The sequence below is a fragment of the Anneissia japonica genome, unplaced genomic scaffold (genome assembly GCF_011630105.1).
Source record: "Anneissia japonica isolate Jap-2015-1 unplaced genomic scaffold, ASM1163010v1 scaffold288012_len1326614_cov192, whole genome shotgun sequence".
In the NCBI taxonomy this organism is placed as follows: domain Eukaryota; kingdom Metazoa; phylum Echinodermata; class Crinoidea; order Comatulida; family Comatulidae; genus Anneissia; species Anneissia japonica.
The window spans coordinates 11936-39828 of NW_022756612.1; the positions used below are offsets into that span (position 1 = coordinate 11936).

A 27893-nucleotide genomic window follows, 5' to 3' on the forward strand; every position below is an offset into this window, starting at 1 on the left:
ACAGAGTGTAAGTTAAGATGATTGATAGCAATTTGATAGAACTGTATATATAAACTTTAAGGGAATTTTGGGACGTTATAGTGATTGCTGCGGTTTCCACAAAAGTCGCTATCTAAATACGTTTGTTTCCCACCCAGGCCTAAGTTACGTAAGTAAAGAGGGAGGGGAATTCTGACAAAACTAAGCCTAAACATACCTAGCCTAGACATTCGCTACCCTGAGACTAGTCTAGACATGCCTGTAGTTAAGGCTACACATAATGCTTATTTCATCATTAATAATAGGCATTATGTAGTGGTATGTTATTATTGGTGTCTACTGTAGGCCTTGGTGTCGAACCTTCCAAGCAATCCATCCAGGATGCCACACACCCAATTTCATTGAGATAGATGTCATTTCAGGCCAGGATACAGTAGCTAGAAGCAAAACATATATGTGAGGGCGATAGAAAATATTTAAAAATATTTTAGGGGTCCCATGAGCATTTTCTGTACTCAGATTGGGTACGGTATTACCATGGAGGAATTAATTCCTCCATGGTATTACAAACGTAAAATAAACTTGGATGATGTTCTCCGGTTATTCCTTAGGCTTTTAGAATCTTGAAAATTAGCTTAAAAACTACTATTGCACTGGACTTGAAAAAAGGGAAGATCAGGTCATTTCAATGGGTAAACCTTACAGCTGTCCACACGATTTTTTGAGTCTTAGTTTTACTGCAAGAAATTGTAAAACTAACCAAGCCGTGAAAATCAACTAATGAGGGTTCTAATCCTTGATATTATAATAAATTTAGTAACGCTCTTGGTCCCGAGGTCAATTCCCATCGTTGGAGAGCTGATATGCAAGTTTTTAATAGCAGATATTTAAGTTGTTTTTCCTATGTGCAATATGGCCAGTTTGCATCTTGAAGAATGCAATAGATTACACTCCAGGCTGGTACACTCTTTGTAATAGACTAAGTTAGCTAGGTCTCCCGGTGTACTGCCCAATCTTCACCAGAAGGACCCCGTCAGAAAAAAAAGTCTTTTGTGGGTTGCCCCTGGTGTTTACACCAGATAAATCCAATCCAATCCATTTTCAATATTCTACCAATTGGATGATAAGATTTAATAGAAGATGATTCATCATTGTTAAAGCTATTTCATTATTCACAAAATTGCTTAATGATTAACAGTAAGATGTTACTGTTGTAAGACGTGAAAAATAATAGAATCCTGAAAAATTGGTCTAGAAGTCTAGCAGACTCAAAACTTTTTAAGGGATATGCTGTGGAGCCTTTTGATTTAGCCGACCCCTACTTATTTTTCGTGGACTCCCACTTATTGTTCATCAACACCAGGTTGGGGACAACTGTTTTGATAATAAAATACATGCAGAATAGTTTTGTCAAAGTAATTTCAGGATTACTTAATACACTTGAATTGTTGGCTGTCATTGTATGTACTGTACCTGTATGTATGTAGTGGGTTTTATATAGCACATAATACTGAGGTCACTAAATGCAGTGAATATCTAGAAAATGTTAATAATTGAATTTCAATTTCTGTAGCGCACAAATAAATACAATCAACAATGAGATCAAAACATAAATTTTCACTGATTACCAGACTGAAAATTTTCAAGCAGCTGATTGTCACAAATCAGAATTCTAAACCTACTATATCGCTACACTCGCAACAAGTCTACACTATACCACTCCCTCTGCCTGTGTTCATCTCAACTCGCCATGTACTTTGGTGACAAACAATTTCATGTGGAGACTACATGTCCGCGTAAACTGTGCAATTTATTATCCCAGCTTAGGCTAGTTTTGGAATACACACTTATCCTACTAGCTGTATGTGGATGACAGATTGAGGGACAGCCTTCCTTTTATATTTGTTTTAAGAGCAATTTGTAAATTTAATGATTAATTCTGCTTTTTCAGCAATTCTCAGGACTTGCTTTTAATTATTATTGCATTAGAATGTGCTTCTCTTATGCTATGGTCTTGTGTGTATTCAATTCAACTAAACATTTTTATTTCAGACATCCATATATCTATAAATATCCATATGTTTGTTTTAATTTTTTTTTTTTTTTTTAGCCATTACAGTTACATAAACATTATATTTTGTGGATATAGCAAAATTGTTAAACATAGCAAATTCTGGAAAATTATTAATCATGCCCATGTGAGGTCATTGCATTAATACAATTAACAAAATAATTTTAGTATAATGGTAGGGAATTTCCCTTGTTGACTGCCTTTGATCTCTACCCTGATAGACTTTGACACTACACGACCGGTTTTCCATGCAGCATGTCACGCTACAGTATTTGTTCATCACAAAATAAATGTTTTGACAGTGGTTAAAATTCTGCCTTTGTGAAGGTCTAGCATCACATAAAACTTTGCATAATTAATTAGCATAAGATACTTGAAACAATTTGAGTCATGAAATAAGGGCATCTTTTAATGTTTCTTTATTCCTTTGCCTTTGTAGAAGGTACAAAGTTGCATACAAAATAGAAAAAGTAATGAATTTGTTCAAAGAAAAAAAGTAATATATAAAAATTATGATTTCATGAAAGGCAGTCAGTCCATAAATCACTATTCCTAAAACAGGTACAAATATAAGAGACAGAAAAACATTTAATATTCAGTTGAACTTGCCTAAGTCAAATCCAAAATGGCATTGAAAAATTGTTTGACTTGGATAAAATTTGACTTACAGATCATTAAATAATGGAAAACACAACAATTTGGCATCAACTCAGGCAAGTTTTACTGTATTATACTTTTTAATGCCATATGATTGACTGTTTTTTCACAAGAGGAGGGAGCAATTCCATTAAGAGTAAGTGGATTAAAAAAAGAAATATGAATATTATGTTGATGCATTAGTATTGTATAGTTTGAATTAGTGTTTCTAGCCAAAGATTATAGATGGGCTACACACAGGTCTTTCATACATTTTCGCAGGCTGCAAAAAAATTGCCATTAGGCTGCATTTCTTCTACTGTACCCTGTGGTATATAAGCTTATCCATAAAATATATTTTAGCAGGTGAATTCGGTGTGGAGTTTATAAATGTTTGAAAATTTTTAAAAATGTGGGCGAAAAAGATAATTGTATTCAAAGTCTAAAAAAAGAATGATTTCCAGTCATCTAGAAATGCCATCATGATATAAAATTTTATTCCTCATCCCCAACCGTGGTGGGACTGAGGTAGTCTCGACCTTCCATCTGTAAAATTGCATATCTGAGCCCTCTATTTTAAAGTTCTGGATCTGCCACTATTTAGTTAAGCATTAATTTATTCTAAAAGTTGTACCAAAATATTATGCCAGTATGATTGTAATGTGTAACACTTTTAAAATTAGATATAGAACAATAAACATCTGTTTTGAACGTGATGTAAATTTAGCATCATGTCTGTGCTTTCACATTCCATACAGGTATTCTTATTTCTGTAAAATGTACCAAATTTGCACTTGGTAACATTTGAAGCAACCCCAGTTGTTGAGTTTTAATTTTGTTGATTTCCAGGACAGATATAGTTGTAGTTACACATATAGACTACAGTGTACAGCACATTGGCATGTCAATTGCTTTTGTTAACTATGAAATTACCAATGCGGTTGCTATGGGCTAGTTTCTTCATAGCTTTTAAATGTAGTGTAACATTTCCAATCTAATTTAAATGATATTTTATCTTGATTTGTACCTTGTAATCATTCTGACAATATGGCTAACTGCTAGGCCTATTACGGCAATATTTTTGCCACGCAAGTCGCTCTGGCTCTCGAGCATAGCAGGCTAATAATGTACTTTTTCACAGTCAAAGTCACTTGTACTTTAACAGTGATAAATGTAGTATAGTAGTAGCTAGTATGATTTATAATTTATTGAAATCGTAATTAACATCTCGACGAGATTTGATTGACAGATAAACCAACTAATCAGCGAGCGTCATTTAGTCACATGATCAAAAAACTTTTTCTGGGACATTTTAATTTCCTTAGACAGCTGGTTGTCAACACGAAACATACGTAAGCCTAGGCCAAGATGTCTATGTTTGGTTAGCTCTCTCTCTGGGCCGATACGGCTTATTTAAGCCATGAGCCTTACAAAGGTGCGTCGCCAGTTTGCCCTATTATAATCATCATGCATGAGTGTGTTTAAAGTTTTATCTATGGGTTTCAGATCAGTACTTATTTGTTTCAGCCATGTGTGTTTTGTTCGACCTTTGCTTGTAGATACCCAGATTTACATGAGCAAGTCACATCAGTGACTTGGCCTTTGCCGACAACGAGGTTGACTGAATGCGCCTTTCCCCTCTTTATTTGGGAGCGAAATATAGAGGCTTTTACAACAATTTCCCCGCCTGTTTCATGAAATAGATTAACACTATGAATAAATGATTCATTTGCATACCGCCTACCCTGAATTCTCTTTCGTAAAGAAGGTTGATAGAATGTTCGCCAACTCGGTAAAGTCTAGCCGGCATTGTCTAAGGTTTTCGTGACTTTGTGGGCGGGCCTTCACGTCCTTGTCAACATGTCAATTGTTTTTAAAATCCTCAAAATGCAGATTTTTAGTGTCTTAGCGTCTTCAAGGACACTAAATACCCAATGAATTATATTGTATTTTAATTGGCCTAATATATTTAATGTGAAATTTTTAATTTTGAATGTAGTGTAACATTTCCAATCTAATCTAAATGATAGTTTATCTTGATTTGTACCTTGTAATCATTCTGACAATATGGCTAACTGCTAGGCCTACTACGGCAATATTTTTGCCACGTAAGCCACTCTGGCTCTCGAGCATAGCAGGCTAATAATGTGCTTTTTGACAGTCAAAGTCACTTGTACTTTAACAGTGATAACTGTAGTATAGTAGTAGCTAGTATGATTTATAATTTATTGAAATCATAATATTGTTTTAAAATCTTCAAATGCAGATTTTTAGTGACTAGCATCTTCAAAGACACTGAATACCCAATGAATAAATAAATGCATAATTTATGCTTTTTTTCTCTAATAAAACAAAAAAACATCAGTTCTGCTGAGTAAATCACTTATTATGGTAATAAAATATTTGTACTATATGTAGGTATTTCTTGATTAATGGACTGCCCTTATATTTCACTAACTATAGTACATACAAGCTAAAAAAAAGCCTAATAAAATAAAACATAACATTTTTTATGGGAAATTTTGAAATCACTCATGAAAATTATGTTTGTTTACAACATATAAAAAAAAAATTTAAAAAAAAGTTACAGTCGCACAAAAGAGTATAGAATAGAAAGATGTCCAAATATTCTTATTTTTTGCAAGCTCACAATGAAACTAAAAATAGTAAAAGTACTACCACGTGGTAGGGGGCACCCTATTAGAATTTTCATAGAGTTTAAAATTTAAATATGTGTTCTACTGCATAGACGTAGCACATGTTCGATACGTAAGCATGAATTCTTTTGAAGGACGCCATCTAGTTAGTCGTCGTAATTTTCGAGATAGGATTTCATTCCAAGAAAACCCTTACAGTTGGACCTCTTGCCATTCTATGAGTTAAACTACTTTATTTAACCAGGTAGGCCCAGATTAACTCAGGGTTGTTATTCCCTAGCTCTTTGCATAAAAAACAAAATTATACAAAATGACAAAAATAGGTCAATTAAAGTATTAAACCTATGTTTAAATGTCTATGTTTAAATTATAATCATACATTTCATAACGTTTATTACCATCAACAAACATCTTTGCCTTTAAGATTGAGTTTGAGAAAAAAAAAAATTCAATTGCATTTTTGAATTGCCAAAGTTGTATTTTAAGTATAATTACAGTATTTTAATTGGCCTAATTTATTTAATGTGAAATTTTTAATTTTGACATCTTTTATTTATTTTTGAATTGCCAAAGTTGTATTTTAAGTATAATTACAGTATTTTAATTGGCCTAATTTATTTAATGTGAATTTTTTAATTTTGACATCTTTTATTTGTTTTTGAATTGCCAAAGTTGTATTTTAAGTATAATTACAGTATTTTAATTGGCCTAATTTATTTAATGTGAAATTTTTAATTTTGACATCTTTTATTTGTTTTAGAAATTGAAATTTTTTTTTTTACTGGATCTTTTAACATTTTAACATTTTGTAAATTTACTAATGTTTCGGAATGTACTCCCTGCTATTCCCATATTGGAAGGAATAAAATGGAATCTGAATCTGAGTTGCCAGGTCCATTAACAGTATTTATTGTTTTATCTACAAAAAATACAATTTTCTAGGAAATGTAGCAATTGAATTTCTGCTAACACTGATTACAAGAGGTTCGATCTTCTCTCTTTATTAGTATACCATTCACATAATAAATTTTTAGATAGGATTCAAAATTAATTAGGCCCAATAAAAAAAATTATTAGTTTATCACCTCCGCGCACATGTCTTCTTGAAAAAAAAAAAATTTTTTTAATTGTATTTATTTATTTTTTCATTTATTTTATTAAATAGTTAGTAGATATTGTTTGCATTATTTCAATCATGTTTTACTTTGAATATCAATGCACCAGCAAACTACCCAAGGGTGTTATTTGTCTTTAGCAAAATAAAAAAAAAAAAAAAAAAAAGCCTTCTTCCCTCATCACTTTTCCTGCCCGATAGGGTGATATTATTATTATTATTATTATTTGGAATTTATAGAGTGCTGTACAAAAATAGATTTAAAAAAAATTTACATTATCATACAATTAAAGCACATACGAAATAAGACAATTAAAACATTAAGGATTAGGAAAAAGGTGCATCTTGAGGAGTTTTTTTATAAAAATGCACATTAGAAGCTTCACGGACACTATTTGGTAAATTGTTCTTGAAAAAAGTCTTGGCCCCAGAACGGAAAACGACTTATCCCCAAACGATCTTTTTGTTTTAGGAATGGCGAGACGAGTATGGTCTTGGGCGGATCTAAGCCCCCTTCTACCTGAGTAATACTTAGAAATATATCACTCAGATAGACGGGAGCTGAATTGTGTAGGCAATAAACTAATAATATTTTCTATTGGACTTTATTTTGAAAAGATGCTTAAAGCGTAAGCGTAAAGAGCACAGTTAAAAAATTTTTATTACAGTATGTAAATAATGATTATATTTAAAATTGAATCAAAACACTGTTTCTCATAACATAAGGTACTATGTTATGAGGAATTATTGATTAATAATACTAGTAATACAATGGAAGATTCTTCTTATCGTGTTCACAAACTTGCTTGATACTTAGTTTCTAGCACAATCATTGTCCTCAGGTTCATCAGAGGACATGATGAAAATGATGTAAGTATGGCTTGATCCTTCGTGTGGGGTTGGTATAATTAGTGTTATCCAGGACCGCGACAAGGATGCTTCTACCTTGACCTCACAGTGGAAGATGAGACTTTTATTTAGTGTTGCAAATCTTTTAAATTAAACGGTTTACATCACAACATCCTAATTGCTGTTTTTAGAAATCATTAATCTATAAAGATTGTTGTATTTAATGTGCGTCAATACCAGTCATTGATTTATGTATTGCCTAAGGTGGTCTTTTTTGTTATTCGTTTGGTAAAATTTGGCGTACATTTCTATCAAAAACCAAGGGTGTGGATGGGGAGGTGATTTGTACTAAGATATGTTCTGGCAAGGTATTGATTTTACTAAATATATAGGACATTAGTAATTTTTACTGCAGGCTGCTCTAATTTTTGCAGGGGTCAAAAGTTCATTGAATATTACATCAGATGTCTGTTTTGCTGCTTTCACCTTTACCTATAATGCTCTGCTGCGACCTTCTGAGTCTTTGTTCAGTATGCGTACCTGGTAACTGTTTAGTAGATGGTTACTGTAATTGTGTGGCTGGAAAAATTCTTTGTTTAGATTAGTAAGGCATATGCTCAATAGCACGTATTGAAATGAGTATGCAATGTTTTAACAATTGTTTTCAGTAATTTATTATCATGATTTTAAGTTTCTTATTAATTGTTGTTTTATAAGAGTTGAAGAAAATTTACGATGGCCGGAAATATAATTTTCTTTTTTTCTATAATTTCATTTTTAGGTGGCGCAGACCAGGCCCGGCCTGCTGGGCCTCCCCTTGAATCCGCCACTTGTACTGACATGTACAGATACATTATCCCTTAGCCTTAATCCAGCCTTTGTGAGAGTTTTTTGGAGAGCTCAACTCCAGTTATATCCTAACTCTGGTTGGATTTGTACAAAAAGTAGTGACATTACCAACCTCTAGCCAATTGCGTGTGATACTTAAGATTTCAAATCTCAAAAAAAACATTCAATTATAACTTGCTTATACCCGATTCACACGTACAAAAATCTTACCAAATGTAACAAAATGTAACCAAAAGTAACATTTTACGGCACGTGTGAAAGTACCTCCGTGTAATATCCTTGTAAAATCTTGGAACGTCTCGGTAATCTTTACCAGCCTCGCTGAGGCTGGTAAAGCTTCCGAGATGTAGCATGGATAGATCTGCGCATGCGCAGGGATTTCAACACAACAACAATCTACTGTGTTTCACGGGGTTCTTTGAATTTTCTTCCTTCTGCAGACAATTCTGATCCACTAGAAATAGATAGGCCTAGTTTTTCTCAATGATGAATGAATCTCCCTTGTTATTGATGTTAATTAGTAATGGTAGAAGAAGAAGATATAGGCCTACATAAAATGAACGTCGGGGTGGTGTTAGTACTATTACTAGTTATCAAGAGTCGACAGAAACGTTGGAAGCTATGCCTAGTTTAGTAGTAGCAGTACAGCAGTTGTTAAGTGCATTGATTGCTTCGAATGTTTACTGCGATGGTGAGTTCAACAGTCCATCTGAGACAGGGGTTCTCAACTAGGCCTAGGCTAGACCTATATCGCAGTAGGGGAAAAAATGAATCATTGAATAAACACTGAATAAATTTTACACGACCTTGGCATTACCTCAAGTTACAGACGCGTGTGAATACTTTTTATCTCGGTAGGAATAACTCGGGAGATCGCTCGATACAATTTGTTACTTTTTGTTAAATTTAACTTCACGTGTGAATCGGGTATTAGTTAGCTATGTTTTACTATATAATGTATAGCTATCAAAATATTTTTATTGGTGATATAATTAATGATTTATTCTATCAATATTTTCCAGTCTTCATTGTTTTGATTTCTTATTTCACTGAAGTTATTTTATTGCAATTTTAATGGTTTGAATTTTTATAATTTTTATCGTGAACTTTTCCATTGATTCATTGCCTCTTTTTATGTGTATTTTCTAAATTTCTAATAATTAGTTTGTAACTGCTTGTTACAAACCAGTATTGAAATATATGAATTTGAGTTAGAATTTGAGATAGAAAATGTCAATGGCTGTATGTGTTTGCAGAATTCTTTTGTTTTTCTCCATCATTTTTCTGTTCTGCCTCTATGGATAAGTCGGCATAAGATAGAAGAACAAATCCATTTGCTTTGGTCTGTAAGCTGAGTGTTATGTGGATGCTCAACTTTTAAGCCTGGTCTCCATTGAATGGCTACACAGTCGCTACTGCAATCCTTGCACTGCATAGCTCTCTCTGACGCAATCAGGAATGCTTTCTGATTCAGCTGACCAATCAGCGTCGCCGAAGAAGTCGGCGATAGCATTTAGCGATTTTTATTTATTTTCAGTGGTGGGCTGAAACTTAGCGGTCGCCCATCTGGCGACCCTTACCGGGCTCACGCTAACCAATCGCAACGGGCGAAACTATTTTGGATAGACGAAGAAATAACCAACTGCTTTAGCCATATTGGCGAAAGACTTCAAATCATTTAAAGGTTTCAAATACTTGCTAAAATACATTGTTTTTTTCATTCGAGCTCCATTTTACGCCAATTTTGTGTTTTTGTATTGGTAGTCTAGCTTCACAATTTGTTATTTGTGGATGCAGGGCAGTGGCTGTATGACAACGACTACATGAAGGTGAATCACCTTCTTGTATGATGACTACGTGAAGGTACTATATTCACGACAGCCAGCTAGCTGGTAGTGTACCCTTTGGGCACAAACTGATGACAAAGTTGACCTAAAGGCAGCTGACCTTCGGCTACATAACAACTTCCAAGGCGAGTAGGATATTTTCCTTGCTCCATGACCCCCCCCCCTTTTTTGTCGTTTTTTTCAACTTTTGTGTTATATATTTAGAAAACTTTTAAATTACTATACCTCGTTGGTGTGTTAAAAATATTAATTTGCCTATCAAATAATGTTATTTTAATTGCCAATCTCCAAAGTGGTCTAAAATCACACATTTGGGCCATAAAAACTCTTGTGTCGATCTCTGGTACCCTATCTGCCACTGATCGTAAATTGTGTTTCTAAGGCGATGACGTTATTTGCTAGTATTAAGATTTATTTTCATTAAAATTATTAATCAAGTTGATATCAAGTCCACAGTGTCTTGTTTGAGCTAAGCAAATTTTAAAATATCAAAATTTCTTTGTATTGAAAATTAAAATGAGAAAATATTTCTCCCACATAATAATGTGCTTGCTATATTCTTTGCACAGTAATCAAGTAAGAGTTTTTGTAGTAAAAGTTCTAAATTAGCAAAACTGACTTGTGTTGATTGGTATCTCGCTGGTGGTTGATAACATATTTCATCCTTTGAAAATGACAAAAATTCTTTAAAAAATAATTTTGAATTTAACTTACTCATTTTGCAGTAACATACAAATTATTCACTTAGAAATTATTGAAGTTTAAATATGTCCCCTGATTTTTGAGCTAGATAATTATAATTATTATAGTGTTTCTATCGTTTTTTGCTGTAAAATTATGGGTTAACATTTTTTTTTTGTTCAATTCTGTGTTATTCATTTTTATGTTCAAAATGGGCAATGTTCAAAAATGATTTTTATGACTTTTGGTATTTTGCATTAGACAATATATCTTTAATTAATGGAGCAATTGTAAAATATAGTTGAAATTATGAGGCTTGAAATTTTGTTTAATTAGTTTGTGATACGGTAACTGTTTTCGACCAGTATGTATAATTTCAGTCCTAATATCTTACAGTATCTTGCGCAAATAATCGTCTCACTCTCTTGTGAAAGTTCATTGTCCTTTTTTCTGCTGTTTCCATAGGGACAACATCAATGTTTTGATTGGTGTTGCTAGCACGTTCACATCTCTTCAAGGTCTCTTGCTCCACAATTTGGCTATAACTCAAGCAATTATAATTAATAGTGATTCTTGGAAATAATACTGTAAGTCTATTAATACTGTCCATTGGTTACTTGAAAGTTGATTAGACTTTTGTTACTTGATACTGAATGTCAAAATAGATTTGATTTAATTGTACTATTAGAAATAATTCAAAAGATACATTTTGAGATATTTTCCCAGTGAGATTACTGTAAACTAATTAGTTATTATAATGGGATTTTAACCGTAGCTTTATTATTTTTCTGTTTGATGTACAAAATTATTAGTGAATTCATTTGCCATTTTATCAAGCATTTCATTTTACATGTGTCCAATTAATTTACAGAATTAATAATTCTTGGCAACATAAATCCAAATTTAAGCATTCCCTAGGAGAAAGTATCAGATCAGGCAAGTGAGAGTTGTTGATCTATGGGAACTATCACAAAGAATTATATAATTTTGAGATTTATGTCTGAATTAAATGGAGAGCTGTAAAATTCTAATTTATTTATTTACAAAGTCTTCTTGACAATGTACTGTATTTCATTGTGATTGTTATGACCAAATGTTTTATTTAAAAATATTTTTCAGAAATATAATTTGATCTGGTTTTTTTCATAAGTTATTCAATAAAAGGGTTCCTTAATACTATCTGTACTTTATAAATATTTATAATATATTTTTTCATGTTTTTAAATACATAATAATATATAAAGACAGTTTTGCTGGTGACCAGCAATTTCTACCAAGGCTATTTAATTTTTTTTAATATTTTTTTTTTATAGTCACTTTTTGTCCAATTTTTATTGTCCTTTTATACAGTAGTATCCAAATGATGTATTTTCATTTGTAATGAAATAAAATTGAATTGAATGGCATGAGGTTGTGATGATGCATCCAGGATCCAACTGTGGGCTTTCATAGTTCAATGTATTATAGTTCACCTAAAAGTGTCAATAGTCTGTTCGTTGTCATCAAATGGTATTTCAGTAATCCTATGTGTTAGTTTATATGTCATTGTCAACATTAAGACGGAAGGTACAGTACAGTACTTGGTTCCTGGTATGATGTAATTGCATATTAAACATCTGAGTGAATACAAGTTGAAATGGGCCCATTTATTTCAAATGGTAAAAATCCTTGATTTTTCAAAATAATATAGAAAAGTGCAAGTTTATCTTTTAAATGTAGAATTGGTATCTGCAGACAATAGAGAATAATTGACTATGGTATCATTGATTTTGTGGACAGTAATTTATTATTATCACTACTGTAAAAGATCATAAAATTTGTAAACTTTGAGTTCTTGTTGAATTTACTGTTAGTGGTTTGGTATAAATGTAGAGCCTCATATCATAAAAAAAAACCAAATAAGTGTCTCTTCAACATGTACAAAACTTTCTTTTCTAATAACTGCAGCTTTTAAATAATTTGTGCTGGCACTACTACAAGAGTACAAATAGCCAATGCCCTTTATACAATATTTTCTATCATCAGGGCACTGTTAAATTACAAATTGCTCTAACATTGTAACAAGTTGAATGGGCCTGGTAACATTGGAATTCTATATACAGTAGTAGAGTAGTGGTTAGGATGCTTGCCTTCTCATCCCAGGGTCATGTGACAGCAGGACTTTTTCCCATGACTAAAAAAAAAACAACTTTACTCCCAAAGCCTCATACAGTAAACTTAGTTTATATCATTGTTCCATTAAACAACAACAACCGCTGCCGGGGTAACTATTGTCACTGGGGTACCTGCGCGTACACGGTGGTGCGTATTTCCCTTCCCTTTTGTGTTCGCGGTTTGTTTTTTCCTAATTTTTATTTTCCAATCCGACTTTGGGTCTGTATACTGTCAGCACCTTGTGACGATTTTATTGTGGAAGGCACTCCACAAATATCCTACCATTACCATTAACATTACCATTACCTTTCCGTCCTATAATTCGCAAGTTACTGTTGGATGTGAGAAAAATTTAAAAAAATAAAAATTCTGATTAATTTGTTATGTAAGTGCACTTCTAAACAGGCTTGTGAAAATGTGGTACATCACTTACTTGATCATTTATAATATTGATCCATCCAATGAATTCTTTATACCTCTTTGATCCGTCTTATAGAACTGTTGATATTTTACATCCTTGATTGTGTGCGTGTGTAATAATATGTAGTCTCATTATTTATTTACATTAATATTATGTTTGCTGACCTGAACAATACAGTACCTGAATCATATATTAATTAAACATCCTTAAGTCGTCATTTTCACTTTTGCAATGAATGCATTTATTATGTATGTATCAGTACCTATATTTACATGAACCTGTGATCTTTTGCTAGCTTTTATTACATTATTTAGTCATCTTCACGGTTGCAGTGCATCAAAGTGACTGTATACTTGTTACCCTGACAACTGTTATTGGTGACCATAGCAATGGTATGACAAAGTCCAATGAATATGTGCAAAATGCTTTGCATCATCATTTCTATATTAGCAACAGATATTATACTAAAAGATGCTAAATATAGTATTATGTTAATTGAATGAATTTCATGGCTACTATGAACATCTGCTTCAAACTCAGTGTAAGGTAATTATCATCGTTTGTTTAATACAAAGCCAGTTCATTTAATGGTAAACACTTTGTTAGTTATACAGTAGGCATGTTCAGACTTGTCTTAAGCCCTAGGTAGTGCCTGTGAAGATGCTCTTTGTATTATGTTACTTCAATATTACTAAAGACGATTTATCTTAGAACAGTCAGAGGAGTAAATACAGTATGCTACTTCCGCGTACACATGGAATATATTAAGGAATACGCACTCAGAGTAGCGCCATGTAGACGCACATACTTCAGAGCTCGCAAGTACGTGCAAACTTTATTTTGACCAAATTTTTTCAAAAGATAATTACCTACAAAAATGAGTAATAAAAATAACATTTTTTGGGATGTGTAAGCCTTGTAGACACAATGTTTTCATAACTGTTTACAATTTCAAGAATTTGTGTGCAAATTAACTGTTGAGTGACAACAAAAGTGGCAATTATTCTTCCAGAAATTTGCATAGTTACTTCTAAGCTTTGAAGTAAAAGAAAGACTACTGTATGCCCTGGGTATGATAAGCCTTGTGACTGTGGTCTGTAATATAGTGCACGTCAAATGTTAAATCTTTCGTAACCTTACGTCAGACGGATTTGCTGTTGGAACATAAATAAGTAGTGTCAAAATATAATTTCCGTAAAGGATTGTACATTATACATGTGATTTATAAATTTTTAGTTAATTACTAATATTTTAGTTTTATTCTTATCAGTTCTTACAGTATGTATATTTATAGAGCTTTCAACATACACACTTAACCATCTACCAAATAATTTTTACCACTGTGATTCTAGAACCTTGTTTGTTCAGAGCCTTTGTAAACATGTCCTATGTGGGAAAATCAAAGGGTAATTGGAAGGTCTTGGGTTCGAATCCCGATGGGGAAACAATTTTTTTTTTTATCAAATATTTATTATCATCTTTAATTAACACCAGTGGAGGTGTATCTGCATACCAAAGTAACTTTCATTTGTAAACCTAATATTTGAAAAGCAATAGATTATCAAATTACAGGGGTTTTTTTAACACATTGAAATATGCTAATAATAAATGTGACTAGTGGCCTAATGTAAGAGATTAATTAATAATATACTGTAAGTGATTGTTAAATATATAATATATTAAACTGATAAGTTAAAATTCAAAAAAATGGCTTTAGCTTGTTATTTGTAAAAGGAACAAAGAGTGTCAAAAACAAAAGGTATTGTTTCCTGGAATTGATTGATTGTAACTCCAAGTTTTTTATGGTTGAAAGGGCTCTCTGGTAGGATGCAGCAAAACATCCTGAATGCCAGACTGCCTTAGCATGGCTACAGGATTGCCTCACTCATGCACTGACCTCCAACAATAGAACCCTTCTGATGACTAATCAGATGTGTTCTAACAACAATGCGTCGGCGAGTCTATTTAAACAGGAGTCACTGCCTATGTTTTGTTTACTATGTGTTGGCTGGTTGTGCTGTACAGACGTGTACAGCATTTTACAACGTTTTTTGATGAACATTATTTCGGGATATTCAAAAATTGAACTGACTGTATTATGAGATTTTATCGTGTTTTTCATAATCAGTATTGGTTTTGATGTAAGTTTTTTTTATTATTATAATTATTGATTATTAAGTCATTTATTCATTACATGACTGCTATTTTGATTTGTTTTTCTCATCAGTGTTGTTTCTGATTTAAGGTTTTCTTGTGATATTGTTATTGATTATGGTTTGAATTGATGTTACGATGATTCTGGTCTTATTATTATAATAATCTTAATACAGTACAGTAATAGCATGTATAGTAGTATTGTAATTGGAATTCATGTATTATCAAATGATTTTAGTTTATTTTTATTTTCATTTTTGTGTTCCATTTTTAAAGTAGAATATCAAAACAATTACAAATTAAAAATAATTTTATCTTAAAAGATAAAATAAATATTCTTTGTTGTGGGAAATTATAATAATTGGATGGCATTCTATTGTACATCATAATTAAAATCCAGAATGTTCATCATTAATATTTCATATTATCACTGTTACTGTATTGACAACAATATTAATCTTTTTACCATCATTTGCATTTGAGGTTGTTATTAACCAGGGTTCATGTTGAGGTTAAGTTATAGTAAGTGTAGTAGTTCAAAGAGTTTAGAATTACTGCGTTGTTAAGTTTAGTGATGACTGAACATGTGGGTGGTTCTATTTATATGCAACTGGTATTTCTCATGTTTTTGAGGAAGTCAATTAGCTATTTAACAAAACAAATTGGTGTCATTTAAATTCTTGTCAAGGTAAAAAGCTTCTGTAATTGTTTGTACTCTCACTTCTCAGTTTCTCCTTTTCCAACTATATTTACATTACTGTATCAGTATTTATATTTTTTTTACTGGAAATATTGGTGCTATATTTAAATTTATTAGTCATTTTAAAAATATGTTGAATTGTTTGTATACATTTTGGGTATTTTTTTTCCCTATAATGCATGGTTACAAATGCCTCATTGTTTTTCTAATATTTTGACTAAGATTACCAGCCCTTCAAAATTTATCATTTTAGGGCCTAGATAAATTTATAAGAATAAATCTCATTTAATATTTATAAAAATTATTATTGAGGAATATGTGATAGGTCCTCTCACCAGGATTGCAAACTTTGGAATATAGGTCTCAAAATGACTAGACCTACCTTTGCATGTGTTTACTTGGTGATCCAGTCACCTACTATTATTTTAACATCTGACCTACCTTTGACTTGTAGTGGCATACAAAAGAAATCAAATTAATAACATTGTTTTCATTTTAAATGTCTCCGTACTGTCAGAATTCACCAGATAACAATAGGAACATATATGGAACGTCGTCAGAATTTACTGCAGTGACAGTTTCTAGGTAAGGTGTAAATGTAGACTACTGTACTGTATTTTGTTCTTCAACACCATCTCCTAGTATTTAATGAGTGAAGCGGAGATTTGGATAAAAAAAAAAAACTGGTAAATTGCAGCCAAGCAAGAGCATTTAGTCCGTGTTCGGATGTAAACTCTAATACATGTGTAATCTAATAATAGCCTTGGGGCTAATTCTGACGGCCGTTCGGACGAGTAGAATAAGAACCGGTAAAACCAGTAACTTCTTGTATGTCTTTCCTTCAACCAAGGTCAGACACAAGTTTTTCAGCAATATTTTTGTTGTTAATATTTAAAACTATACATCTGTCCTTTGTAACTTCATTTGGAGCTTCAAGTGATTTCTTCACCGTGATAACAAAACTTTTACATTCGGCACATGTCCTCCGCTAGACGACGCCTAGTTGTTGTTGACTGTAAAACAACTCTTAATGTTGTTGTAACAAAACTAATTTAAAAGTAGGTATAAAGTTATTTTTCTGTTATTAAAATACAAATTACATCTAATTATAAATTTTAAGTTTGTTTTTAAAGCAGTAATACTCACTTAACAAATAATAAACTATGAATTAGAAATGCAACATTTGAATGAATACAGTGATGTATGTAAAAATGTCGCTCGCTCGCTGGCTTACCGTAAAGAACTTTTTTTTGTTGTAAGTTTAAACACCATTTTCTTGTGTTTTGCTAAAGTTCTTACTGTCAAACTTTTTAAATGCTTTTAAATATTATTTAAGTTAATATTTTCATAAGGATTTAAAGTATTATGAGAAAATGGGAACAGGATTGAACGATAGGAATTTCACTCTGGCCCAGTGTTGTATACAAATCTAAAGGTCAACTTTTGACATGGGCCTTACATGTGATAAATTACGCCTGGAGGCAGAGTGTAATTGAAATACCCTCTAAAAAAGATGGGTTTTTGGGACATGTTTTTCAAATTTTTTATGACTAGAGGCAAAATTTAATTGCCACACATGGGCTCTCAGTTGGAAGTACCGGTAAAAATTTACTCGTCCGAACGGGCCCTTAGTCATCAAGGCAGTGAACTGTACTTTACTGCATGTTGGGAATTCATGGCAAGCCAAGGTCACAAACAACATCCTATCTAGTAGTTAAGAATCGGAAGGATGGAGGATGCCTATGTACAGGTACCCATACCTGCTTATAACTTGTATCATGTCACACAGTGAGAAAGGCCACAATCAATTCCACTTTAAAGATATAAAAGTCTTTCATTGGATGGAGTAAACCATTGCAACAAACAAAAAAGCGTAGAAGTAAGAAGTAACATAACTTAGAAGAGTGAACTCTCCTGATGAACCTTCAGAAGAAAATCCAAAAAAAAAAATATCTTAAGTAAAAACTGCGAGGTGCACGTCTCCCATCTGATGGTACAGCCGTACCAGAGAATTGGTGCTTATTTTTTATACCTCCTTGCTCAGACTTTACATTCTGGACAATAATACTACCATCAATAAATTACTTTTAGGTATCCAACAGTATTATTGTGCTGTGTAATCATTTTGTAATACCTACTGGTACATACAAAGTACATTTGCAAATGAAATGATTACATTTTTTTTGGTAAAGAGTATTCTGTACTGAGTTACTGGTATTTTTCATTGTAGACTCTACTGCTTTGTCTAAACACAGTAGAATGTACTGAGGGTGGTGTAAAGTAAATATCCAAGCTGCTATTAAGTATTATCTGAAGTAATCAGTGGTGTAAATAGCATAGTGGTTACTTGAAAATAATGCTATGTCTAGACATTCTCTCTAAATGATGTCTGGTGAATTTAGAGCTTCTGCAAGTTCAAGGTTGTATGATGCAGGACTGTTGTTTTTGATGGGCAGGCTTTGTTCTACATACTAGTTTATCATAATTACAACGGTATTGTATTGAAATAGATACCAAAAAGAGAAAAAAATACAACAAGGTATGAAAGTATAAATTAGTATAAATATTGTTTACCTCCATGGTCAAAAATAGAGACAAATATGTTGTGTTTATTTTTTTAGAAAATAAATTATTCCAAATTCCAAATTTAAAATTGTATTATATAATAGTTTGATCTCTTCCTTATTACTGTACCTCTGTTGACCTATGTGTCAATGACATCATCGTTACCTTTCATGTGAAAGGTATTCCTATAAACACTCTTTTGTCGGTGACTATCAATTAAGCCATGTCTATGACGTAGTGCAATAGGACAATGACCATTGATACACGGTATGTAAACACCAGAAAGATATATATGACATGCATTACCAAATTTTAGGGCTTCAGAGAGAAGTATGTGAACAAACACATCTTCTACAGTAGTTCAGTTATTGATCTACTGGTTGCCATAGTGACATTGGGATTGCGTGCTAACCAGGTGGCTGAAAACAGCATTGTATGTTAATGAGGTATTTTTGTCATCTGATTATTGATGACTAATATCAGGAGTCTGAATAGCTAAAATAATTTTTATCTAAAGGCATACAGTAATACTAGGCCTACTTGAATATGTTTACTGTTTCAGTCATCTATTTCGCAATATCGAAATTACACTCTGGTTTGATATTAGGACAGGGAAGTATAACAAACTACGGTATCATTATTGTAATTGGCAGTTTGCAGTTTACTTCCTTTTAATGAAATATTAACATGCGTCACATTACCAATGTCATATCATATATTATTTCAAAATTGGAATTCATGCTACACTGAAAATCTGAAGTCATTTATAAAGACCTATTGATAATGAATGGAACTTACATGAAGTGGCATATGAAAGTGTTGTTAATGATTTATTTATTTTTTTATTTCATGGTAGTTTGTGCGCTATTTGGCCAAAAATAAAATTTTGTTTTGTTCAAAATCATTAATGATGGGCGGCAAGTTCGCTAAACAAGTTATAAAAAAAGTCTTGCCTTATCTATGCAGATGATTATCTCATTATTATGATTGTAATATAGTTACAAAATCTAGAATATGATGTTTAATTAATCTCATAAATACTACTAATTTTTATCTTTCAGAAACTACATTAAACAGTTGCGATCAAGGTGAAACAATGGCAGCTTATGCTGTAGTCAATGACGGAGATATTGCAACACCAGTTGGCGAGCAGTATCCATATATTGCTGGAGGTGATTTCTTAACAACGTTCCAAAATTCATCACCGTCTATCACTCCACAAAACAGCACAGACATGGAACTTGAAGGGGAGGAATATAGCCAAGCACTCACCAAGAACAGAGCGAGGGCAATGACTCCCCCAGCACCACATACAACGCGACCTACACGAATCGATGTTCCAAATGAACTAAAGAAAGGCAAGAGTGTACCACTTGTAAAGCGGGAAACAGCAAGAATTGTTGAACTTTATTTAAAACGACGAAGTGTTAGCTTATCAAGTGCTGATTTATCTGAGGATTGTCGAAGAGTTAAAAGACGGAATAAAAAAAAGGAAAAGCGGAACCATACAATCTCCATTACGTCAAATATCAGCAGCGACTCAAACGATCATATCTTTTCAACACGTGCTAGTGACAGTTTCTGCAAAGAGCTTAGTAAAAAGGACTATGACATTGAAAATTTAGACAATATACACAAACCTATTGACTTGAATCGTGAAAAATCAAACTCTGCACCGTCCACTCTAAGGTTTAAGGCAAAACCCTGTGAGCAAGATTTTGAAAAAATTAAAAAAATGAAAGAAGAAGGGTTACTAGATCCTTCAGATGATTTGCAAATCCATGTAAATACGGGAAAAAAGAAATTGAAACGACGAAAAACATTAATTAATCGTGCAAGAAGTTTGATAGGCTCTCCCACTGCACCACGCAAAGAACGGAAGGACTTGGACAGTAAAGAAAAGGAAAATCGTTCAAAGGTACATTCCGAGATGAAGAAAACAGGATTTGGAAAACGTCTCAGAAAAATGTTAGGCATAGAGTCCAAGAAACACAAACAAGGATCAAGTGAATCTGTTTCATCACCCATCGCAAATGGTATAAATTATACCAGCTCTTTGGAAAGTGATCGCTCGTCTTCAACTTCACCAACTACTCCATCTCGTGATGAACGCAGAAAGATAAAAAAGTTTCCTAGTTTCTTACGTAAAAAACCTAGGAAGGACTCGCCATCCAATAATGATAGATGCTCTCCCTGGCAACAGTCCCCGCTGAATGAGCAGAATGATAAGACAACTTTTTCCAGTGCAACCGAGTTTCAGTACCAAGATACAAGACACCAAGATGTAGTACGTTCAATTTCTCAACCAAATCATATTCTGGCGTCAACCGTCATGCAACATCCACCGCCGAGATCTGTATCACGCCCAACTTCCCTGAACATCTCTTCATTTTCTGATCCAACTCGAGGTTTTAATGGTAAGTTTTTTTCTTGTGTTTTTTCTGTGATGTGTTACTCTAGTATTAGATGTTAAAATGTCACTTTTTAATTGTGGAAATCCTAGTGATTAAATAGAATATTAATTGAAATATTAATAATTATATATATTTTTCCCCTCAAAGAAGTGCTACATATTAACAGTCCATTGCGGCCTGGAATTGAACTTCGTGGTGGTGGGCAACCAGCACCACGTCAAGCCCCTTTGGCTAACTTTGATGATGATCTTGAGGTTGATGGCCTTAGTGGAGATGAAACTAATGGTTAGTCAGATATTTTGTTTACCAATAATTTATATTTAATTAAAAAAGTAAATATTATGACATACACAAAGCCTTATATAAAGATTGCTTACAATGTTCATCAACATACACTACTCAACGATGCACACGGCATTGGCCAGTGGCCGGTCTACCGTTGGCTGATGGTTTCATCCACTCTGTGGTGCTTGTCTGGCGCAGTGTAAGACAGTTGAACGTTGGTAGTAGTATGTGCAGATAATCATTGAAAACTATTTAAAATCGAAGTAGTTTGCGCCAGCCTTAAAAATTAAAAACACACAAGAAAAACTTTTGACTGAACCACTGCACTAGTTGAAACAATGCTCAGTTGAGAGACCTCTCCAGCTTATTTGTTATGCTCGCTTTAGAGTATAATGTGTTGAAAGGCATGTTTTTCTTGATATTTTTTAATAGATATTAAGTCATCAAAACAAAACCAAATCACTTCTTAATTTATGCTATGAATTAGATGTATGAAACATATTGTTGCTATTTACACACTTCTCAGACAAGGATGCATCCATTGACTCTGTCTCTATTGACATGGCATCCAGCACAACTTCAGTTGATGAACATGAGGATATGTATCGTGAAGTTGCCGAGAGACTAGCAGCCATGGGGGATGGAATAGTAGAGGGTGCTGTTGGGGGTCAGGGTGCTGCTTCGTCATCACAACCAACGACTTGCACAGGTAATTTGATTTATGTATCTTAATTAAGATGATCACATTGTCCTTCTCCTGTCTTCTCTTTGCCTCCTGTTTTTGGATATTTTTTGGTTTAGATGTGTGTTCTGTCAAAGAAGGCTTATAAATTGCATGGAGACTGTTCTTTATATGCACTATACAAGTACACAACCATTACCTATATGATTAATGAAGGGATCTTGATGATATTGCTAATGATGGTATTGTTCTGATCATGATCACACTGTTACTGATAAGGATGTTGATGTGATCAACATAATATTGCTATTGATGATATTGTTGATGGGGTCATACAGGATGGCTCTGGCAAAACCCTCCATTTGTTGTAGTTTCTTATTTTTGCACTAGTACCCAAAACGTTTTGAGAATCAGAATTTTGAACAATTCCATGTTTTTGCAGTTTATAAAAGAAAATATATTGGAAAACATTTCTGCAAAAAAATACCAATCACTAAATGTAATGGAAAAGTTTATTAAAATTATTTTTAAAATACAAATCCTAATAATAAACTATTGATTTTGGCATATTTAGAAGTGGTTTTATGAAAACCTACTTGGCTGATATCCAATGAATTGGGTATCATAACTTTGCTGATGCTCTAATTTTCATCAAATAAACACTGTTTTAAAAAAGAATTCATGGACAGTCCCACAATACCAAAACTTTTTTCCCGACAAATGGTGGGTTTGCCAGAACTTGTCACATAGTGGTATTGGTGTGATTGATTATATTGATTATATTATATATTATATTGTTGTTTATGAGGATGTTGATGCGGTCATGATGATGTTATTGATGAGAATGTTGATATGAACCTGATATTGCAACTGATGTTGCTGATGTGATCGAAATGATATTGTTGTTAATAGCGTTTATGTGATCATGATATTTCTATTTATGATGGTGATGATGTAATCATGTTGATGTTTTGGTTGATGTGATCATAATTTAATGTTGGTGATGTTGCAACTAATGTAATGGTGTAATGAGATTGCTACTGATGTAATGTTGATGTTGTTAGTGGTGTAATTACTTTTCAAGTTTTTGACTTAACCATAATTCTTTGGGTATTAGCCCACCCACTCCCACTTTATGTGCAATTTCATGTACCAGCCTTTCCCATGCAAAGCCCAAGATATGATTAGAATTACTAGCCCAATTGACTTTTACAAATGCTTTAAAAAATTTGCCATAAAAATTAAAAATTGAAAAAGTAATGATTAGGACAGCTAAAGACACAGGACCTACTTACTTAAGTATAAAAGTCTAATTGTTTAAAAAAAATATAGTATAGAAAAAGGTTGAAAAAGTAATTTTTATTTTTTTTTGAAGATTCCTTAGATATAAACCCACCTAAATTCAGCCCATTCTTGCATTTCAGATTGTAGCCAAATGAATTATGGTATTAAGTTAATTACTATATTGTTTTCTCCCCTTGTATGTTGTTTTTAATGTATAATATTTATGTTGTTAGTAACTGTATTTCTAACTATAATATGGATGATGAAAGTATTACAAAGTTATACACAATAATAATCTTGATCTTTTCTTTTCCAACTTGTGAAAATGTTACAACAGCTGAAGCTACTGTCTTACAAGATATCTCTAACATGCATGTAAGTATTCAATATCTATAAGTAAAGTATATCAACAAGAAAGTAAGAATTACTTTAGAGCCCCTATTAAGGGGACATTTGTGGCCAAAAATGAATCTCCTTCATAGGGTGTCCTGAATAATGTTAAAAGATACAGTTTTTCCTGAAAAAAATGCATCTTTAAAAAGCATTGTCCCCTTAATAGATGTGTCCGAAATAGTGGTGCTACAATATGTATTATGAAAGAGCTTACATTGTGTGTATTATACGATTATATATTATGTATTATATTATAAAAATGCATGAATAATTATAGCAGGGAATTATCAGAGAACCTCAGAGATTACTTTGACATGTCAAGAACTATGTTTATTAAAACTTATATTTACAAGTGGTTAAGAAATAAGAATACATTCTTCTTTAAACAAAAAAAAACAAAAAAACAGTGCTTGAAAGGACTTCCCTTGACAAAAAGTCTATGATCATGCTATTGTGATTATACTGTAGGTCTCTTTATATCTCCAATTTCAACATGATTTTTGATATTGTAGGCCCTGCTTAAATGCCAGTATGAAAAAATGTTGACTCTTTATAATTATTATATAGGATAACATAAATAAAATGAATATTGAAGGACTATGTATATTATTTCCTTTGTCAAACATTTGAATAATTTCAATTTCATTAACAAGATTTTTCTGTCTCAAAAAAATAAGTTAAATCATATGCCTGGTTGACCTCTGCATGAAAAGTTTTGAAAATGATTCAAAATTTACTATGAAAAGCTTCAATAACCCTAAAATGTGTTTATATATTTATAATTCATGAATAATTATTGGGAGTTATTTAAGTGGTACATTCAATTGATAACAGTTTCCAGTATGGTATATAGTATTGGATTTTTACCTATTGAATAACTCTCGATACTTATCGAAAAATTAATCGAGAGTTATACAATTACTAACAATTCAAGGTAAATACTGTATACTATACTGGAATTTCTACCAATTAAATAACTTTCGATAATTATCATTTATTAATAATTATAAAGAGTGTTATTCAATTACTAAAAATTCAAATAAATATTCAATTCTGGAAACTTCTATACATGTTTCCGAAAATTTGGAAAATCTTTCTGTAGTGATTATTCTTATGGATGGTATTTTCAGAACTATACATTTTACTGGCTTAATGATAAAAACAATTGCACAGCCATTGTAATAGACTGTATGCAATCTGTGTTGTGAGATCAAGACTCAAATTTTGTTTGTAATAATAAAAATAGATTTGAAGCCTGACAATAAATTGTTTTTAAAGTGTGGACATTTTTTAAACAAAGTAAACAAATTTAAAAGATAATACATGCCAAAGAACAACCTTTGCAGGGGAGTAAATTGTGCTTCAAACGTATCCCATAACTGCCCATTGAGTGCGCTGGGCGCTTTGATCTTTGCTCATATTCATGCTGTAAAGTAGGCGGAATTAGACTAAACAATCTCATTTTTAACAATAATAAATCGTAGTAACCACTCAATCAATATCAATTTCTTATCAACTTTTAGATGGCAAACACCTTCTCTGAAGACAATGTCATACATGTTGTCTTAGACACCACCTACCAGGCATTCTCTACCACAGTGGGCAACCTTGTCGGTAATGGCCAGGGCTGGAACCAGGTGGCACTGGTCCTAAGATTTACGAAAGTCGCTATGCATACAGCCAGGAAAATTGGTCGACATGCTACACAGATAAAGAACAACAGTATTGAGTACATATCAGATCACTTTGCTGAGTGGGTAGGAAGCCAAGGAGGATGGGTAAGAAGCATTAGAATTAGAATTCAGCAGGTTAGGTACTGGAAACATTTTTAAATTTATATTGCAGGGGCAATTTTATTAAAAAAAAGAAAAAAAAAAGAAGGAAGGAAAAAGAAATAATTTATCACCCCAATATGCCACAGAGTTTATTTTGGGTGTCTAGAAAACTAAACTTTCATGAGGGAAATCGCCCAGACCCCATACAGTAGTGTTGTCTTGATCGGCCTCACTTTTCGCCCCCACTTCAAACAGAGCCTCAAACGAATGGAATAATTTTCCTGCTCAAATTAGGAAACCTGCAACTGCAAAAATTATTAATGAATTCAAAAATTCCATCTCTATTGATTCAAATGTAATTTAGTTAGGATTTTTACCTTTGTACTTTTTTAACTTTTATAATTCCTTTGTTTACTTTACTTTAACTTCTATTACTTTTTACTTTACTGTACTTTGTCACGGGACCATTTTGGAAAGCAGTACTATGTTACTGACAATGCAATCCAGTAAAAAAAAAGAATAAATAATCTCTGGATCCGCCCCTATATTGTGTAGAATTCCTTGTCTTATGACTTTTGTATTTGTATAAACCTTTGGCAATATAGTTGATATGTTACATTTATATCTTTTCTTGCAGGAATCAATCATAATTGATGATAGTGATGAACATGACGGATCGGTTATTGAATGAGATGCTAATAACTATGCAGGCTAGATGAGCTTTTGGGAATGGTGCAAAAGAAAACTTTTTATTTTATTTGAATACGAATTATGTATAAATTATTCAGGAAGCATTTTGTCGATGGTTTGAAATAAGAACTTCAAACTATGATATTATTACATTTTTTCCTGAAGAATATTCCTAAAAAAATACTTTCCAGGTTATTTTGGTGCAAAAAGTTTTCCTGTTTTGGAACTTTATATCATTTGTAAATATATTTAATGCTTCTGCGATAATTTTATTAGGAATGTTGATGAAGTTTTATGTTTGCAATAATTTTATAGAAAACATTGATTATGTTATCTTATGTTATCTTTCAATCATTCCTACTAATGCATTTTTATATTAAATTAAACAAAAATTCAGTGGAAAAATTATTGTTGAAAAAAACGTTTCTGATTTATTTGTAATTATACTGAATTGATAAATTCTAATAGATTTACCTTGATGTACATGAACATGTTTGAATAATTGATAAACAGATATGAGAATTGATTTTGTTGAATGAATAAAAAAAAGTATAAAAGATGTTTTAACTTTCAAAGGAATTACATTACTGTATTCCATTTTCTGAGTTTCTTGCATTTTCCCTTATTTTGTGTTCAGTTCTTTTGAACTTGACCAAAATATAAAATGGGGTGGATCATTTGTGTTTGGCAAATCATACATTGAACAATGATTGAAGGCCAGGTATTTAGTATTGTAAAATATATTGTAGTTTATGTAGAGTACTGTACTTTGTTTTGGAAAGTATTTTTATTGAAAACGATAAAACAGACCCTCTCCTTAAATAAAATTGAACACCTTGTTTCAAGAAATATAAACTGTACTTCACTTTTTGGAGAAAAATTTTATTGTCAAATATTTTTACTACCTTCAAAACGTTTTGTTACAATGTTCATTTTCTGTGATGTAAATTTTCTCACATAAATATATTTTGAAAAGAGAGAAATACCAAAAAACATGTTTTGCAGGTTTAACACTTATCCTGTAAAATAGACAGTGCATTTGGAAATGCCCAGACTATCAAATTTTGTTTGACATGACTAAATATGGTCATCATGACCGGGCACAACAGGACCGGGACGGCCCGGTCGCTCCCCCCTGCCCCCATTTTCTGGAGAGTTAAAAAAAAAACAAAGAAAAGAAAAAGAAATAATTGTTCACCCAAAACGCATCAGAGGTTATTTTCGGGCATCTAGAAAACAAAAAATTCGCGGGGAATGCCCCGGACCCCCTATGGTAGTGTTGTCTTGATCGTCCCCACTTTTGAATTCCTATTTTCGGATATCTCTGTATACACCCCTGCACATCAGGACTATGGGCATGCAACATTTTTTTGTCAAAGAAAATTTGATGGTTTGATTGCCTAATAATTTTTAAACAGCAAACATGATGTCATTCTTAGAGAAATTATTGAAGATAAAACATGAAGGCTGTTACAGGGACATTACCGTGTGACATTTTAAATGGTTTCAGGACATGTTGGAACTTGAAACTTAAAACTTAACTTTAAAAATTAATTAGAGAATGTTTTGGACAATGCTGATGCCATGGACTTAACAAAATTTGTTTGTAGTTGTGTCAACTTTTGTACCTGTATTGAATTTGTCAACAATTCATGGATTACTATGAATATTAAAGAAATAATCGAAGAAATAA

The 27893-nt window shown here is 32.4% G+C and overlaps 1 protein-coding gene across 4 annotated transcripts; it reads left to right on the forward strand.

The window, feature by feature from the left end:
• On the forward strand, positions 1-27893 carry LOC117124276. 4 transcript variants are annotated; one of them, XM_033270444.1, is made up of 8 exons: positions 134-148; positions 2721-2843; positions 19739-21094; positions 21242-21376; positions 21903-22085; positions 23680-23717; positions 25259-25513; positions 26148-27893. In XM_033270444.1, the coding sequence occupies exons 2-8, from the start codon at positions 2798-2800 to the stop codon at positions 26199-26201; spliced, it is 2067 nt and encodes a 688-aa protein (XP_033126335.1). In that variant the 5' UTR covers positions 134-148; positions 2721-2797; the 3' UTR covers positions 26202-27893. The 4 variants fall into 4 exon arrangements, with proteins under 4 accessions (XP_033126337.1, XP_033126335.1, XP_033126334.1 ...); XM_033270446.1 differs by lacking the exon at positions 2721-2843 and having other exon boundaries at positions 1-148; positions 21239-21376; XM_033270443.1 differs by lacking the exon at positions 134-148 and having other exon boundaries at positions 2715-2843; positions 21239-21376.

Excerpts from the sequence above, each read along its gene's own strand:
- LOC117124276 (XM_033270443.1), top strand. The coding sequence starts at position 2,798 with ATGATTGACTGTTTTTTCACAAGAGGAGGGAGCAATTCCATTAAGA. Across the intron at positions 21,095-21,238 it reads TCCAACTCGAGGTTTTAATG|AAGTGCTACATATTAACAGT; the intron begins GTAAGTTTTTTT and ends TTCCCCTCAAAG. Across the intron at positions 23,718-25,258 it reads AAGATATCTCTAACATGCAT|ATGGCAAACACCTTCTCTGA; the intron begins GTAAGTATTCAA and ends ATCAACTTTTAG.